The following is a 17,697-nucleotide window of genomic DNA, read 5'->3' on the forward strand; positions in this document are numbered from 1 at the left end:
AACTGTACATAAAACCAGAAGACAACAACGCCACACCATTAAGAACACTAATCACTTCTCAATCACAAAACCGGAGATATCTGGTCTTCGGCGAGGACCTGCTCCTGATGGAGGATTGGTTTTAGACAGTCATTTGTTGTTTCTGTAGACTTGAGGTTTAAGAGTAATGCCTGACTGCACTGAAACAATTGAGGTCTTCAACAAGGGCGTGATACCGGAGGAGGGTTGTGGTCTTTTTTTTTTTTCCTTTTTTTTACGGGGATTGGCCCACCCGGGAACAGGTCAACGATCCACATCGGAGCCTGGGGGGCGCAAAATAAGAATAAAGAAATTAAAAATAGAAAAGAAAAAAAGGTTATATTATTCTACACCGTAGAGATGCCGGAAAACCAGCCTTTTAAAGTGAGACAGCTTGTATGAGTAAGGAAACACAGAAGAAGGCAGATCATTCCACAGTCTGGCTGTGTGAGGAAATAAGGATGTACTATAACTGGTTATTCTAGTGTGACCGACATCCACAGAGAAATGGTGGGCACCGCCGGCAAGACGAGTGTTACGAGACCACGGCCTTGCCGGCGGTACACAGGATGCCAAATCCACCGAACATTGCAACATAGTATCTAAGTTTTCCTGGAACATGGTTTCTCAGATGCTGGATATCTTTCAGTTTAGGCTAAGACTCTTTATTGACATCTGGTATCCGTAAGGACTTAAAGTCTTATACTTGTGGGAACAGGTGCTGGAGGACAGCAGTCTCTAGGTGATGCATAATACCACTGAAAAGTGAAGCGTTACTTTGACACTTCGTGTAGTGCCTTGGTTTCAGGCTCACTCTTAGCCTCGTCCGTAGACCCTTTTCGTTGCTGCTGACCAGCGAAGTTCCAGGACTGGACAGTGCCGGAGCAGAAGATGAGGTAGAAGATCTCCGTCAACCCGTAGATGGGAACACACATCCAGAACACCTTCTGCCACTGACCCATCGTTTGCTGGAATCAATAAATATAATCAATAAGATTGTCTCATTTTTTCTCTTTCCTGTAACTTCATTTTTTACTTTACAGGTAAATCAGGGAATTGTCCCTTTTTAATATTTTACTGATGAAAGATGAAAGATGTCACAAAAGGTCCATTCTTACAAGCGAACTTTTGGATCAACTGACGATTAGCCACCCCAGCTTACCTCACCTTAAGTTTAACAACCCTAAAGCTAAACCTAAGTTAATCTGTTCTAAACTAAACTACCCCCCCCCCTAGGAAGCGTTTTGGTGTTAAATCATGAAGTGAAATATGCTGTGGGGCTAATCATGTGACTGGGAATTTGGTTTATGGCAGGAGAGTGAGGAAAAAGGTACAAATTAATCTTCACACTAACCTGGCCTCTGGTGAGGGCTCCCACAGCCATCGGGGAGATGAAGGAGGAAATGGAGGCGAAGGTGTTGCAGATCCCAAACAGTGTCCCTGATGGAGGGTTGATATAGTTGAATAAGGACCAGTTTACAACACCCGAAATGATGATTAATAGCCAATTGTGACACGCTATTCTGTCAGTTATTGTCAGTTTAGGCATCTAAGAACGGTTTTTGGCAGTCAATTTTACCATGTCAATTTATCACCGATTGCTAACTTAGAGAAGTTATTTTGGAGGTGATCGTCAATTTAGACAATAAGACGGAGGCTGATTTTTAATTTAGACAAGTTAGTTTGTTAGTGACAGAGAATTTAGTCTATTTAATTCATCACTGATTGCTAATTTAGACAATTGAAGAGGATATTACACTAGGCAAATTTACGTCGTTCTTGGTACTCATTTCTATATTCTTGGTCAAAAAAATAAATATTCCAATCGCACTTTGAATTGTGGCGCCGTTCACACATAGCTATCGTTCCTGAACAACGAAGATGGTGGGTTGTCCAAAAGCTTTGCGCCGTTTTAAATTTTTTCTTGAGATACAATGGGTGTCTGAAATCCCACAAGACTCTACATTCCGTCACTTTATCAACAAGGGAAGTTTCAGAGTCCCTTGTCCAAATAATTGGTGAGGCTTGATAATCCATGCTGGCTGAATGTATTGTCAAATGAAATTTTATCTCAATTTTTTCTCAATATGTATAAAGAAAATTCTAATGATAAGATATTTGCATTAAAATGACTCAAAATTTTTACCTAATAATTCATTTTAATAAAATCATAGCATTTCAATAATAAATACTAAAAACCTCAATTAGACCCAAAATGCAATCAAAACATGCTCGAGAACTACCAAATTTTCTGTTTTCCTCATATCTCAGTTTTTAAGAAGGAAATCTGACCGAGAACGGCGGTATCGCTGGAAGAACAAATACTTATAATGTATACAGCCTGAACAACATCAACCTAGAGAAGCCGACTTGTGAAAGAGACCTAGGGGTACTTGTAAGCCCGGACCTACGGCCTAGAAAACAGTGCGTTAATGTTCGAAATACGGCAAACAGAGTATTGGGTTTTATATCTAGAAGTGTAAGTAACAAGAGTGCAGAGGTTCTTATTGCAACTATATCTTGCGCTAGTTAGGCCGCACCTCGATTATGCGGTTCAGTTCTGGTGCCCCTATTATAGAATGGATATAAATTCACTAGAGTCGGTGCAGCGAAGAATGACAAAAATGATTCAGGGACTTAGAAACCTTCCATATCAGGATAGGTTAAAGAAACTTAACTTGCATTCCCTAGAAAGACGAAGAGTGCGGGGAGATATGATAGAAGTATTTAAGTGGGTGAAAGGAATCAATAAAGGGGATATAGATAAAGTTCTTATAATATCCGAGCAGGATAGGACTCGGAGCAACGGATTGTTGTAAGTTTAGACTGGTTCACAAATAGTGGTGGACGAGTGGAACAAGCTTAGCAACTTTGTAGTAAGTGCGGGAACTCTGGAAAGTTTCAAAAGGAGGCTAGATAGATTCATGGATGATAGAGAGTGGTAGTAACTCTCGACAGGAGCTGCCATGCACAGGCCAACCGGCCTATTGCAGACTCCTTATTTTCTTATGTTCTTATGTTTTTTTAAGAATGGGGAAATTTTGCCCCGTGTGATGGCCTCTTAAGATGGTGGTTAATTGCCAATGGAGACATGTCAATTTGTCCTTGTTCAGCATTATAGACACGTCAGTTTGTCATTGTTTATACCAGTGGTTCCCAAACACGGGGTCGCATGATGCATCGTAAGTGTTCGCATAGAGCTCATAGAATCACTGGGCTGCCATAGAGCTCATGGGGTCGCTGGAGTCACCGAGGTCTTACAGCAATCACGTGGCCGACAGGAGCTGTCTCGTTAAGTCGGGACCATAAATTATGGTCAAGGAATTAACGTAGGTCAAGTCAGTCCAGGTCAGGCTTGACCTGAAGACAAGTTTCGCAATAGAAGCTTCGCACGTTTCCGTTTAACTGTTCCCAGCTCAGTTAACTCTCTACTTCCCACGGATACAGACAGAAAATGGCAGCTAATTTCAAAGATAGATTCCATGAGTTGCTTACTAAGTCTTTTGTTTTAAGACAGATGTAAAACAGTGTGGCTCTTTTGCAATCGAAATGGCAGAATTAAAGGCTAATACGAGGCAAGGGTAAATTTTAACGCCTATGATGACATATCAAAGTTTTGAATTACTTTATCAAAGAAACATTCGGTGGTTTAAAATCGAGCTATTAAGATTATGTTACAATTTGGAAGCACCTTTGTCTGTTAGACAACTTTCTCGTCAATGGTCTTCATAGATAATGATGACATACATATTTTAAATGTGAACCAAGCTGTAACATAAAATACACAGGTCACATACGAAATAAGACAGAGTTATAACCAAAACTATTGTATGATATGTTGCTTAACCACGTTATTATATCACCAGGTATAGAACATAAAATGATGTCTATACTGTACATGTTACATATTAAACGTGACAAGTTGTAATCTGAGAGAAGGGGTATCACGTTTGGGGGTGAATTACATGACCTAACGTGAAGTGAACTCACACTATAAACCCACAAAGGGTGACCTCACTTTCCCTGGAGACCTGACAACGACAACCTTACAAAATATGACGGGTGAGGATGACCTGATCACGAGATCTGAGGTTGGGAGTTCCACAACAATTTAAATATGAGTTACTCAATGCACAAAGGCAGAGCATAACATACAGAAAACTCAGACCAGACAACAATGACCCTAAATGGATAAATAATTATTTAAAGAATATTATTGGACAAAGAAAGGCTATAGGCAGGAGAATATATCGTGATGAAGTTTACCTCCGAGATTATTTTTACGTATTGGCCAGTAGGGTTAAGACAGAGATAAGAAAAACAAAGAGGAATAATGAACTGAAGGTAGCAAGGGAAGCGAAGTCAAACCCCAAGGGATTCTTTCAAATGTAGCAAACTAAAACACGAGAAAAGATTGGACCAATACAGTTAGAGACCAGCGAGCTACCGGATAACGACGGAAAAATGAGCAATAATCTGAACAGATATTTTTCAACAGTTTTCACCACCGAAAATTTAAACATGATACCCGAGGTACCGACTATATACAGAGATAGTGAAGAAAGCAGATTAAGAGAGATAGTATTGACTAGTAATGACGTTAGTAACCATATAGACAAGCTAAAGCCTGATAAATCATCAGGTCCCGATGAGATATTTGCCAGAGTATTAAAGGCATGTAAGGAAGAACTTAATATGACCTTGGCAAATCTTTTAATATATTAAAAACGGGTGTAGTACCAGAATCCTGGAGGATAGCGCATGTGATACCGATTTTCAGGAAGGGTGAGAGAGTACTATCCTCTAACTACCGTCTAATCAGCTTAACATCAATTGTAGGCAAATTACTGGAAGCAATAATTTCAAAATCTATTCGAAATCACCTGGAGAAGCACAAGTCGATCAATAATTCCCAACGTGGCTTCACAAGTAGACGTTCATGTCTAACTAATCTATTTACATCCTTTTCAACTGTTTTCGAATCAGTGGACAAGGAGCACGATTATAATGTGGTATACCTCGACTTTAGCAAGGCCTTCGACAGAGTCCACCACAATAGACTAATAAGAAAAGTGGAGGCTCATGGCACTGAAGGAGATATTCTAAAATGGATTAGGGCTCAGTACCTATTGTAGACCATTACTATTTATTATATACATAAGCGACATAGATGTAGGCATAGACAGCAACAAAAGTAAATTTGCTAATGACACTAAAATAGGGTGTGTATTCTGACGAGGACCCCGTAAAACTAAAGGAAGATTAAAAAAAAATTCGAATGGTCTGAAAAATGGCAGATGAAACGTGGACAAATGTAAAGTACTTAGTCTAGGAGATGTAAGGAGAGAAATCAGATATCAGATGAACAACATTCTTATAAAGAAATCCGACTGCGTTAAAAGATTTAGAAGTACTGATAAGTAGGAATCTTAAACCAAGTCAACAATGTGTATTTGCTCGAAACAAGGCAAACAAAGTACTTGGGTTCATACAAAGGAGTGCTAGGTTCAAGACAAGCGAGGTTATCGTAAAACGACTGTATATCTTGCGCTTGTGAGATCTCACTTGGATTACGCAGTTCAGTTCTGGTCACTGTACTACAGACTAGATATAGAATCCCTAGAAATAATTCAAAGGAGAATGACATGACTATACCCGGGAATTAGGAACCTTGTGTACAGCGACAGGTTAAAGCATCTTAATTTGCACTCCCTAGAGAGATGTAGAGTGAGGGGCTATATGATCGAGGTGTATAAATTGAAGTCAGGGCAAAACAAAAGTGATATAATAAAGGTACTCAAATTATCCAACCGGGAGCGAACTCGTAGCAATAGTTTTACATTAGACAAATTTAGATTTAGGAGCGAGATAGATAACGTGGGAAATAGAGTAGTGGAGGAGTGGAACAAGTTACCAAATATCATCATTGACTTGAATACACTGGGTAACTTCATTTGTTTTGTTTTTTTAAGATTTGTTGGAATAAAACACCAGCATATTTTTAGTTAATTGTACATCTCCACCACTAGCATGGGGGTGGATGCTCGGTAAGAAACTGTAGGGTTTCTTGAGAGTGGTTGGTGGTTAGCATTTTGGCAACCATCTCTCTGCTGTGATAGGGGGTTGTATGTTTCTTCTAGCTAATTGTGTTCCAGGGCACTCTGAGGTAGTGCTGCAGTGAGCTTTCTGCTCCGCTGTCGCAGGTCTCGCACATGCGCTGCTCTGCTGGTACTTGTACTATGATTTCCCATATGCATGGGTATCCCAGTCTCAGTCGGTGGAAGTTGGCTTCTTCCCTTCTTGTTATATCCTTCATGAGTGGTGGTCTCTCATAACTACGGCCCGCGGGCCGGATCCCAAGTCCTTCCCCGGCTCGTGGTAGCTCCGCCTACGCTCTGACGTTACCAGAGCTTTCGTTCTGGCTTGCAAGTATTGAACAGAATGATTATGCGGCCCGCGCTCGTCATTCTTTCAGTTATCCGGCCCACTGTGAAAAAAGTTTGGTGACCCCTGACCTAGCCTATCGTGATACTGGTGTTAATCTTCTATGTTTGTCTATTTGCCACTGGGCAGTTCGTGTTATTGTGGTCTTTATTTTCTCCTGACTGGGCGGGATGTTCATCTCAATGTTTCCCTGTCTTAACGAAACCTGGGCACCCAGTTAATGATAACTTGCCGAGCCTGTAGTTTTAACCCTTGCAGTAGGCAAACAACGGATGTTATGAGATGACTGTTGTGTCTAGGTTCTCTGCATTGTAGTGCTTCAATAGCACATCGTGAGTCAGTGTGTATTGCAACGCCTTGTTGACTGTTTATGGAAGCGTGTCTTAGGGCTCCAAGTAGGGCACCTAGCTCAACTTGCAAAGTAGAGCATCCATCTGAGGTTCTCCAAAAGGACGTGTAACCTCCTTCTATGGTGTAGGCTGCTCCTGTCCTCGTACTGGTGGTCTCTACGGAACCGTCTGTGCAATACACTGTACTATTGTGTGGTGTTAGAGCCTTCATGTTTCTCTCTGCTACCTGTCGGAGCTCATGTGGGTTACAGTCAGGCTTTCTTGTCCCAGTTTGTAGAATGTTGAAGATTGCTGGTGGGGACTCCCACGGTGCTTGGGTTCTGGAGTCTGAGGATTGTGTCTTTCAATTCCAGTCGATTTACAGAGTCAGCTGCGCACAATAGCCATGTTTTCTTGTTAAAGGCATCTCTGTTAAGGTTCAGTGCTCGTAAGAGTCCATTTCTTGATGTCACTTTCCCAAGCCCTGGTAATCAGTTTTGTTGCAAAGCACGCTGTTAATCGTTTCGTCCTGATTTGGAGAGATGTGAGACCTGTCTCCATGTGTAAGTTTTCAATATTTGTCCACATAGGTACCTTGACAATGACTCTCATATCGTTATTCTGGGCAACCTCCAATTTCTCCCACTGCCACTCAGACAGTGTTGAGACGGTGTCGCATCATATAGTATGTTAATGATCGAATGGCGTGTATATATAGCGTTCTTAGGACTACATGTCCCGCACCCACCATGTTGACTCTCTTGCCCATTCGGTTTCTTAGATAGTTTATCTCTTTCTCAAATTTGAGACCTTTGTCAATCCAGATGCCCAGGTATTTGTATACATTGATTGACCCATTGTAGGGCAATACCTTGTATTTGCAGTTGTGTCACCGGCTCATTGTGTCCAATCCTCATTACTTTTGATTTTGGGATTGATATCTTGAGCCTGAGACTCATACATTCATCACTAATGAGGTCTAGTGTTCTTTGGACTTTGATGATCTGGTTTCTGCCTTTTACTTTCAGTGCTAAGTCATCAGCATAGCATAGCAGTTTGGTACCGTCTTGAACGGGGAGCCGACACATGATTTCCATGAGGATGTTTAAAAGAGTGTGACTAAGAACTCCTTGTGGTGTGCCATTTTCCAGTCTTTGGTGATCTGAGACTTGTCCTTGACAGGTAACTCTTGCTGTTCTGTTTTGGAAATAGTCGGCAATCCAAGAAAGTAGGCATCCCTTGACGCCTTTCCGGGCCAGAGTGGTTACAATGGCCTGTGCATTTGCCAGCTCAAATGCTTTCTCTACAGTAGATCAAGGAATACTACGATTGCCTTATTTTGACCAATCGATCCCAGGAGAGTGGCCAAACTGTGTGCAGTGCTGACACCTTTGCTGAATCCAAAGATATTGTGGTGAAGTGGTTCAGTTTTCTAGATGAGTCGTGTAAGGACCATGCTTTAGGGTGTTTTGCCGATGCATGCTGTTAGTGATAATGGTCTGAAATTCTAGGGGTCATTGGGTTTGTGAATGGAAACAATGTTTGCCCTTTTCCAGGCTGACGGGAGTTTGCCTGCTGACCATGATGAGTTGATAACTGTTAGGAGAGCAAGTTCAACAGCAATTCCGGCATTGCTGATCAATGAATATGTTATACCATCACTGCCAGGGGCGGTGTCTTTGCTTGTTTTCTTGACCCTTCTGATTTCTTCTTTAGTAAACAGACAGTCTGTAGTGTCAGTTTGTTCAATTGCATGTCAGACTACTACTTCTCTCTCCAGTTGTACTTGCTGTAGATGAAGTCTTATTTCAGGAGGTAGTTGAGCGTTCTGCAAAGTGCTCTGCCAAGCGATTTGCTTCCTGTAGTGGCTGGGGGTGGGCTGGAGCTCTGGGCAGTTTTCCTGTTGCTATCCTGAGTTTTCTCAGGCTGGTGTGCGCATTAAAGGTTGCACACTACTCGAGCCATTTGTCTTCCCAAATTATCTGTGTAATTTGACGAGTATGTTGGACAGCAGCTCTCAAGAGTTTCACTCCCTCAGAGGAAGGGTACTGTCGGAGATGTCTTCTGAATGTGTTGATTCTGTGATTCTGTTCTCTGAACCTCGTCATTGTGGAACCAGTAGTCTCTGTGGTGTGTATTTGTAGTTTTTTTTTTGGTATTGCTTCCTCTGCTGCGTGTTGTATTGCATCAGTAAAGTCCTGGTTTAGTTGACCAATATCTTCTGCTGGTTCATAGTTCGAATACCATTTTTTAAGTTTTTGGTGACATAATTTCCAATTTGCTTTCTTGGTATTCCATCTAGGTGGCGGACCTGGGGGTGGAGGGAGTAGCTCCATCCTCAAAGTAGTTGTCGTTGCAAAGTGGTCACTGGTCAGTTCATCATCTACCTCCCACTGAGCTACTGGAATGAGCTCAGTGGAGGTGAATGTGAGGTCTACTGTTGGTTCCCCAGTATTAATGAGCGTTATTTATGGAACATCTGTCAGCAGTTCCACAGGGTCGTGACCATCCTGGTTCATTGTTGTGGTCGGATTGATCGTTCGATGGTGGGCATTAAAGTCCCCAGCAATGAGCACAAGTTTCTGTGTTGCTTGTGTCAGTAGTTCACCGGCTTCTAGTCGTTTGGGTGGCGGTTTATAGATGTTGTATACTACAAGACTGTGTCGTTTGCCAGGTGTATCCGAACAGCTTGCGCCTCTACTCCATCTCCACGGTGAACTGGTTCTACTTCTGAACTGGGGATGATCGCCCTGACGAGAATCATGCTGCCATGGAAGTTGGGCCCTTTTTGTACTGTTGGTATCCAGGCAAGCGGAATTGTTTATCTTTTGACATCAGGGTTTCTTACAGAATAAAGACATCAATATTTTTAGCTGCTTGTACAGTATGCCGTTTGTTGGACAGGCCTTGTACATTCCACTGCGTTATCTTGAGATGACAAGGAGGTGGGGCTATTCTATCATTATTTCCTCGTCGCTGGTGCTGTAGTTGCTCTCGGCGTTCATGGTTGAGTCGCTCTTCTCCTCGTCCGTTAGGAATGGTGTGCTCATTGGTGGCTGTTTGCCACCAATGAGCACACCATTCCGGTTGTTTTTGGAGGTATATCTGGAGTTTTTTGTGCTCTCTTCAGTGTGCTGTCCCTCTTGCCTGTGATCAGTTGCAAGGGTCTAGAGGTTTCGCGGTTTTGAGTGATCTCTCGGATGGCAAGTTCTTCTTCTTGTCTGATAATGACTCAAGGGTGTCGTCTGTTCCACTTGTAGTTGTGGAATTTGGGGGCTCTGGTCTTCCTGCATCTTTTCTGTAAGCTGTGCTATAACTGTATTTATTCTATTTTCGGTGCTGTATCTTGTTTCTTCATTATACTAGAGACAGTCACTATCATAATGGTGATCATCCGTTTTATTTGTTCTTCTGTGAATGCCGCTTGTAGATTGACAGGCTGGGGTGTATTCAGTTGGGTAGTCGCCTGAGGGGGTTGTAGTGTCCCAGGCAATATGGTGTTCTCCACCAATACTGGAGTGTTCTGTGCTTTTACTGCTATACAGCTCTGGAGCTGCGGTTGTGGAGTCCACTGATTTATCATGGTTTCCTGCACGGACTGATTTTGTCCCGGTGTCTTCAATTTGGTCTGTAGCCTGGTGGGGGAAGTGCAGGGAAGGAATCCTCTGACAGTTGGGGTGGGGTGGGTGTTGGGTTGACTGTTTTCTGTCGCTGTTGACCCCACACGAATGTGCTCTGGGGTGCTTCTGTTGTGTTTTGTGGTTGAATTTTTGCCATTGCAACTTTCAATCCCTCTCTCCTCTCTGGGCATGATGTGCTCCAAGCGTAATGTTTCTTTCCACAATTTGGGCACTTGGCTGTCGTGGTAGTTCCTTTCTTGTGGTTTTTAATACACATTTCTGTCTTGTGGCTTTGGCTGCAGATGCCACATCTCACTTTTTTGTGGCACCTGGATTGGTGATGTCCAAATTTCTGACATTTGTAGCATCGTAGTGGTTCTGGGACAAAAGGACGCAACTTGTAAGTTCCCCAGTTGCCTAGGTCTACCTCCTCTGGGACTGTCCCCTTGATGTCCACCAGCATATGCCTTGTCTGTGCTTTGTCCTGACTCGTAACACAACGCTCTGCCTTGGTCACTTTTTGATGTTTTATGATAACTTCTACAGGTAGTTCCAGAGGATATCGTAGTAGGACCATTCTGGTTGTTTTCTCCTCGGGGTCTCATGGTATTATCTTGACCGTCTTCCCGTTGAGGTTGGTGACCTCGCTGAGGATCTTGGCTGTATGTGGTCTTGGGGAGAGAGTATCAGATCTCCAACTAGATTGGGCTTCACAATGAACTTGATTTTCTTATATTCTAGTTCCAATGCTACAACTACCTCGTATGCATGGTTGAATTCGGTTTCTTTGGGAATCCTGTACTTTATCACAGTCGGAATCGCGAAGGTGGGTGGTTCTGTCTCAAGGTGGAGTGTTGAGGGCATATTGTCTATGTCGGAGATGTTGTTTTCCTTCCGAGGCCTCTTGTGGCATTGTCCTTCCATCGGTTACGTCTCTCTCGCTCGTCTTTATATGAATAAATTGACAATGGAGGCTCACTACCTTACCTAGTTCCTTGTTGCCCTAGGACCAGTGCCGTTGCCACCTCCCCCCAACGGGGGTCGTAGGTTGGTGGCTCTGGTTTTGCAACATGACCCCCCAAAAAGGGGGAACCTACTCTACCCTATCAGCTAAACTCACCGGCCAAGCTCACACCCTTTGTGGCCTGTCCTAACGACAGTTCCCGCAGGGTTCGTTAATACTGGGAGAATCGATGAGGGCACTATGAAATGTGAGCATAAAACACACAAACAAGCAAGTCAATTCAACAGAGACGAGATACCCACGTCAAAGTGAGAGTGGCGTGTGTGGCCGACGTGAGCTACTTGTAGTGGAAGCACGTGGGTCGGGAGTAACTGCGACATGCGTCTTCTCACCTCACTGCTCAGCTGGCTCTCGGATAGCTTCAAACAAAGGTTAGATGGATATTTGAGCGATCGGGGTTGGGTGTAAACAGGACTGCTCAGTATGGGCCAATAGGCCCGCTGCAGTTTCCTCCATTCTTATTTTCTTTATCTTCTTATGTACTGGTTCCTTATTTGAGTTTACAGTTAAATACGTATAAATAAAAATATGTCCGTATTAATTCTAAGAATTCTTATATATATATATATATATATATATATATATATATATATATATATATATATATATATATATATATATATATATATATATATATATAATGTCTCAGGGTCGGACTGAGAAATGCTTGGGAGCCACTGGACTCTACTCTCTAATCTATAGATTCAAAATATCACCAGTACAAATACTAAACCCTCTGACGGTATATCATTCGCTGCAGCAAGAGGCAAAGATATGGATGAGATGGATGCTTCACTGGAAAAATATACAGAAAATTGATTTACAGCAAAGAATAACTGATTTATTTATACTGAGAAAGAGGATAACATTAAGTAAGTAGCACCAGCAGCAGGTACCTGAAAAGTTCGGGGCAATGTCGGTGTGGTTGACGAGCTGGCTGGTGGTGATGGCGCCGTTGAGGAACAGACTGAAACACAGAAGTGCCACAGCAACTGAAGGGTCACAGCCGGAGTGAGCCACCACCATTAGCACTACAGCAGGACCTAACATCGCTGTGGGAAAAATGCCAGAACATTACCAATCAGATCTAACAGGAATACTAAATTAGGTTGAGTGAACGCAGCCGAAAATTATATACAATAAATTAAACTAGGATCACCTGAAGACTCGACAACTCAACTTATACCACCAGATGATTAAATAACCTAACACTACCTGGGTGTTAGGTAAGATTAGGTTAGCATTAGGGCGGTGAATATTAAGGTGAAAAAAGCTGGGGGCACCTAATCTTAACGTGAAATTCGGTTAGCTTGTATTATGTTAGATTGGTTAGGTTAGATTAGTTACTGTACTTTAGGTTATTTTATATTATGTGAGATTAGGTTAGGTTTGGTAACATAACATAACCTAATACTAACCTCATTTATGTTAGTGTTAGGGTGGTTAATCATACTGTGAATTAAGCTGGTGGGGGCTAATTTTCGGGTGGCTCAAAACAAGAACTAATTATTCTGTTCACTTCTTCAGCTTCTGGTACAATTTTATGTAGTAATAATGAACACTTCCCATACAGTCAGTTTTGTTGGTTCTTTTGTAATATAAGAAATCAAACCAGATACTACCAATGGCACTGTATATCCTGCGAGTATTGATGATGGAGAGGTATCCACGACTCAGCAGCCAGTCACCGCTCCAGCTGCATATAAGACCTCCTGTATAGCGACACAAGAACGGCAGCCCAGATAACGCACTATTCTGAGGAAAATATACCTGCATGTAATTTTCCTCTAGCAGAGGTAAACAGGTGGGGATTTTACTGTCTCGAAACATGACTTATCTAACCTAAATGGGAGTAAATGCATTTTTAACTAAGAGTAAAAATACACTCTCTCTCCTAACTTTGCACTTTATCTCTTCTTCTCACTCCACTCGTTGCAGTTAAAGAATTATTCTTGATGAACGCCAATAAACATACATCTTTAATGGAGAACCCGAGGATATTCTTCATGTAGGTGGGCAGCTGAGTCATATAGAGGGAGAGGCCGAAGGAGTTGCCCATGTCGCCGACGATGATAGCCCACACTGGCAGGCTGGTGGCCATCTCCCGCCAGGGGACTCGTCTCAGCCGTGTTCTTGTGATACCACCAGCAGTGACGGCCGTCTCAATGTATTCCAGCTCCTTAGTGCTGATTCTGAAGCAAGAGAACACACTGACTGTTTCCCCTGTGTGTAAGAGTTTTGATCATTTACTGTGATGGTACGATGACAAAACTAGCAGCGACAGTTATTTATCTCTACATCTTCCACCTCCTCAGCGATAATTCTGAGGTAAAACAAAAATAAATATTGTATTTTAATTTTTCTCATTAAAGTAGCATCGAAAGAACTGATTTTATGTTTACTGTTTGGACCAGTTATCTTTAAAAATATACCTTAGGAAACTTAACAGAAAATGGAGAAAAAAAACTGGTTACTGGTATGGTCACTGTACTCCGTCCTGCCCAAAACATGACACCTGAAGACGAAATGGGGATCGTTGTATACGAGTTAAAAACTAAAAATATATGTTTTTTTTTTAAACACTTGGTCACCATCGTGTCAAAATTTCAGCTTCTTAACTCAAGAATTGCCTGAGATATCACCCAGAAAATCTACCAAGACACGTGAAAACAAACACTTGGAATAACCAGAAAACAGTAATGTACTCCCTTTAACTTTGTGCAAGACTGGAAGACGAAATTGGTAACGAACTAATCATTGAAAATTTCAGACTGGTAGCCTGAAGAAGGGGAAGGATGCCGTACAGTTCTATACCTTCCAGTCCCAGATGATAATACCACGGATCACCTATTGATTAGACACCTCAGCTTACGGAATTCCACTTGAAGATTTAGCAACCAAACTTAACCTAACCTAACCCTTGCTGAATCTAAACCTACACTTCCTCCCAGGTAGCATTAGGGTGGTTAATCTTCAGCTTAAATACGCTGGGGAGGGATAAACAGTAAGATTGCCTACCTGGGGTGCTGAGCCGGGGTATTGTGCATCAGAGGGAGCCAGATGAAGCTCCAGACCAACGCCAAACACCCTGTCACGTAGAAGGTGGCGTCCCAGCCGTGGGTGGCGATGATGTAGCCACACATCGGTAGAGTGAAGGTGATGCTTAAGGTGCTGGCTGTTTATTGACGGCCAAGATAAACAGCGTGAACACCAGATAGCAAAAGATTAGTGGACCAAAACACAATGCTACCACTCATAGACATATTCAACATGACAGACAGACAGACAGACAGGTAGATAGATAGATAGAAACAATAATTTATCATTTTCTTAACAAGGTTCAGCAACACACAGTAACATTAAAAAGTCAGCATGACTGCCCGTTAGGAACAGTGTGGATACAGCATACTGTATGCTAAGCCTTCAGTATATAAGGAGGCAGCATTAACTTTCCTAAGTTGTTACTTTCCAAATACAAAAAAATTCCCAGTTGTTTAAGTTTGTTATTGCCGACCATAATTTTTATTTTAGGAATTATTTCCAATTTGGAAGCAACCATTAATTTAGTCTTTACAGCATTAACTTTTAAACCAACATGGGTATCGACCTGGCTATCTCACCTCTTGTCACCTATGAACTGGGCTGGTGAGAAGTCAGATAGCCCCACCCTTTTTGTATATTTTATTTAAAATTTTAGAGTTTACATATATATATATGTCTGTGAAAAATTTAAATGATTTGTCTTTTAAAATACATTTGATCATCCAATTAATAATATATTATATCCTACTTCTAATAAAGGCTATAGTCTCATCAACATTGTAGCTTTCCTTTCTACTAATCCACATATAGTAAATATAATGACACTAGCATAATCACTGTATTAAACATGAACAAATGCAGAAATCATTTGGTATTAACATTGCAGATTGTATTCAGGATATCAATGAGCCATTTAATTATCACTTTGTTATTTAAAATTATGGATATTCTACCTGACCACATCTTAAACAACTATGTTAATGTTTAACATCTTTAGTCTCTGATTAGTTGGTATAGTTTCATGAATATCCTTATTGGGGGATCGGTGGTAGATGCGGTACCGTTCTTGCCTCGCAAGCGAGATGTCACGGGTTCGATTCCCGGGCCGGTGGAAGTTGTTTGGACTTACTTCCTTGCCCCCATTAGTCCCTGTTCACCTAGCAGTAAAGTAGGTACCTGGTGTAAATCGAAAATTGCGAATTCGTATTCAGGGAAAGTTGTTGGAGCTTCCAATAACTTCATGACATAAAACCACTGACTCTTCAGGCTTCTACGCCCTTAACTCGTGAGACATAAAGGCAAGCATGAACTTAGCATGCTTCTCTGTTGGTTTCTGTAAACGCTTCTGCGCTTCACCTTACACAAGGATGTAAGGGGGGTGCCAAAAAAAAAAAAATCCTTATTATATGAAGCCTCTTTGGTGAGGATCCATATATTTACATGTAGAAAATTTTCAAATAAAAGACCATTTAAACAGCAGACACTTTTCTTCAACGGCTGGTTTAGTCCATGCTATTATCATATTGTAAACGTCTTTACTCCTAATACTGGGAAAGTGTCCATGCCTTTCTCTCTTTCCTATGGTATTGAATGCATTACTATAAGGCGTTTATTTTAAGGCGTTTTAAGATGCACGGAATAGCTAACGTGTTAGCTTTCCCGGACTGTCATTAAAAAATACGACATTGTACTGCGTCTTGGGAATAACTGTTGTACAACACAGTCTTCAGAAATCAATAAAATTAAGAGAACTGTTATTTAGACACAATACGGAAAGAAATAGTGAAGAAAAGATATAGAAAATTATGGAAAGAAAGACAAAAACGGAAAAAAGCCAGTCAACAATATATAATAATAAAAGAAAATCGGATCCGTTGTAAAGGAAATTTCTCAGGACTCTGGAACCACACGAAATGACAAGAGCAACTGTACTGTATGCTTCTTCTCTGGCAGCTAGGTGTTCGCATATTTTTTCACGAAATACGACGAATTTCAGGCTCGTTTAAGTCTTAAATTTTGCACTTACAGAACTGTAATCATCTTGTTCACCCTTATCTAAAGTATCTTACGAGTGATGATATTAAATTCTTAATCATATTTGAGTAATTATCAATAATGTTACACCAAAGTCACCAACGGCTAATGAAATCGGACAGAGCCCACTTAAAAATGGGGGGAACCAAAGCTGGTCTCAACTACGCGCAAGCCTTTTCAATTCTTTCACTCCATACACTTTGGTTTAGGTTCCTATCCAATATACTGCCGTGTATAGAATTATTTTTATTATTATATCGCAGTTTTTTATTGCCTTACATGCCTCCAACTCTTTAATATTAATCAAAATATTCTCCATAAGCGGCCATGATTAGCGTACTTTCAGTGGGAGAAATCGCTGATTGGTTTGGTAGCTATTTGGCCAGCTTGGGCGCTGCACAAGGCTAACGCCTAATCGAGGTGTTAGCTTTTCCCTCTGAATGTGTCATACACACAACTCAAAAGCAGCATCTTCGCATAAAGAATAGCTAATGCGTTAGCTTTTCTGTGCATCGAAAACTCCTTACAATAAACGCCAATAATAAGGTGGAGACAAGTAAGACATTTTCTGAAGGTTTCATATCTAATAAATAACTGGTTCTTATACAGGTCTAATAAGGGGTTAAAGGTTTTCCCTTTTCATGGTCTGAAGCATTATTTATGAAAGTTGTACATAATATAGCAGCTGCTTTACAAAAGAATAATAATTACTCCAATACCTTCTTGTTTGACAGGTGAATACAGAGTTTGTCTTTTAATTGGCTGGTACAGTCGGGGTCAAAAGTTTGCTCGCACCTAAAATGAAGCAGCATCCACCCCAAATGGGATGTAACAGTCAGGGTAAGTCAGTTCGGAGAGTCATTCCAGTGCCTCAGTTTCATCACGGGGAGCTAACTTTTGTTCCCGACTGTACATACAACTCCATGTGTATCTAAAAAACACACTATTCAATTTTCTGTAAATACATTTTACTTGGTGGAAATGTATGGGAGAGGTACCATACCTTAGACAAAACTTTTGAGTTAACAATTTTAGCTTTTTGGTACAAAGAAAATTTCCTGTCTGATAAACAATTAACAATTATGGTGATATTTTTTAAGTTTTTATCCCAAAGCATCTGTACAGTTTGCTCATAACTTCAATCACAGAGCAGGACATAATTCTTCCACTCACCCAAACCCATAAT

At 41.3% G+C, this 17,697-nt stretch overlaps 1 protein-coding gene across 1 annotated transcript in view; it reads right to left on the reverse strand.

Moving 5' to 3' along the window:
* Positions 1 to 537: 537 nt before the first annotated feature.
* Positions 538 to 17,697, reverse strand: part of LOC121853200 (sialin-like) — a 55,289-nt gene continuing 38,129 nt past the window's right edge. Inside the window, exons 8-13 of the mRNA XM_042347182.1 lie at positions 14,454 to 14,610; positions 13,411 to 13,627; positions 13,058 to 13,190; positions 12,332 to 12,487; positions 1,373 to 1,458; positions 538 to 986 (exon numbers count right to left, since the gene is read on the reverse strand). Coding sequence (XP_042203116.1) covers positions 792 to 986; positions 1,373 to 1,458; positions 12,332 to 12,487; positions 13,058 to 13,190; positions 13,411 to 13,627; positions 14,454 to 14,610 — 944 coding nt within the window. The 3' untranslated portion in view covers positions 538 to 791. The remainder of the gene's footprint in view (positions 987 to 1,372; positions 1,459 to 12,331; positions 12,488 to 13,057; positions 13,191 to 13,410; positions 13,628 to 14,453; positions 14,611 to 17,697) is intronic.

The sequence above is a fragment of the Homarus americanus genome, unplaced genomic scaffold, assembly GCF_018991925.1.
Source record: "Homarus americanus isolate GMGI-L3 unplaced genomic scaffold, GMGI_Hamer_2.0 scaffold32871, whole genome shotgun sequence".
Taxonomy (NCBI): Eukaryota; Metazoa; Arthropoda; class Malacostraca; order Decapoda; family Nephropidae; genus Homarus; species Homarus americanus.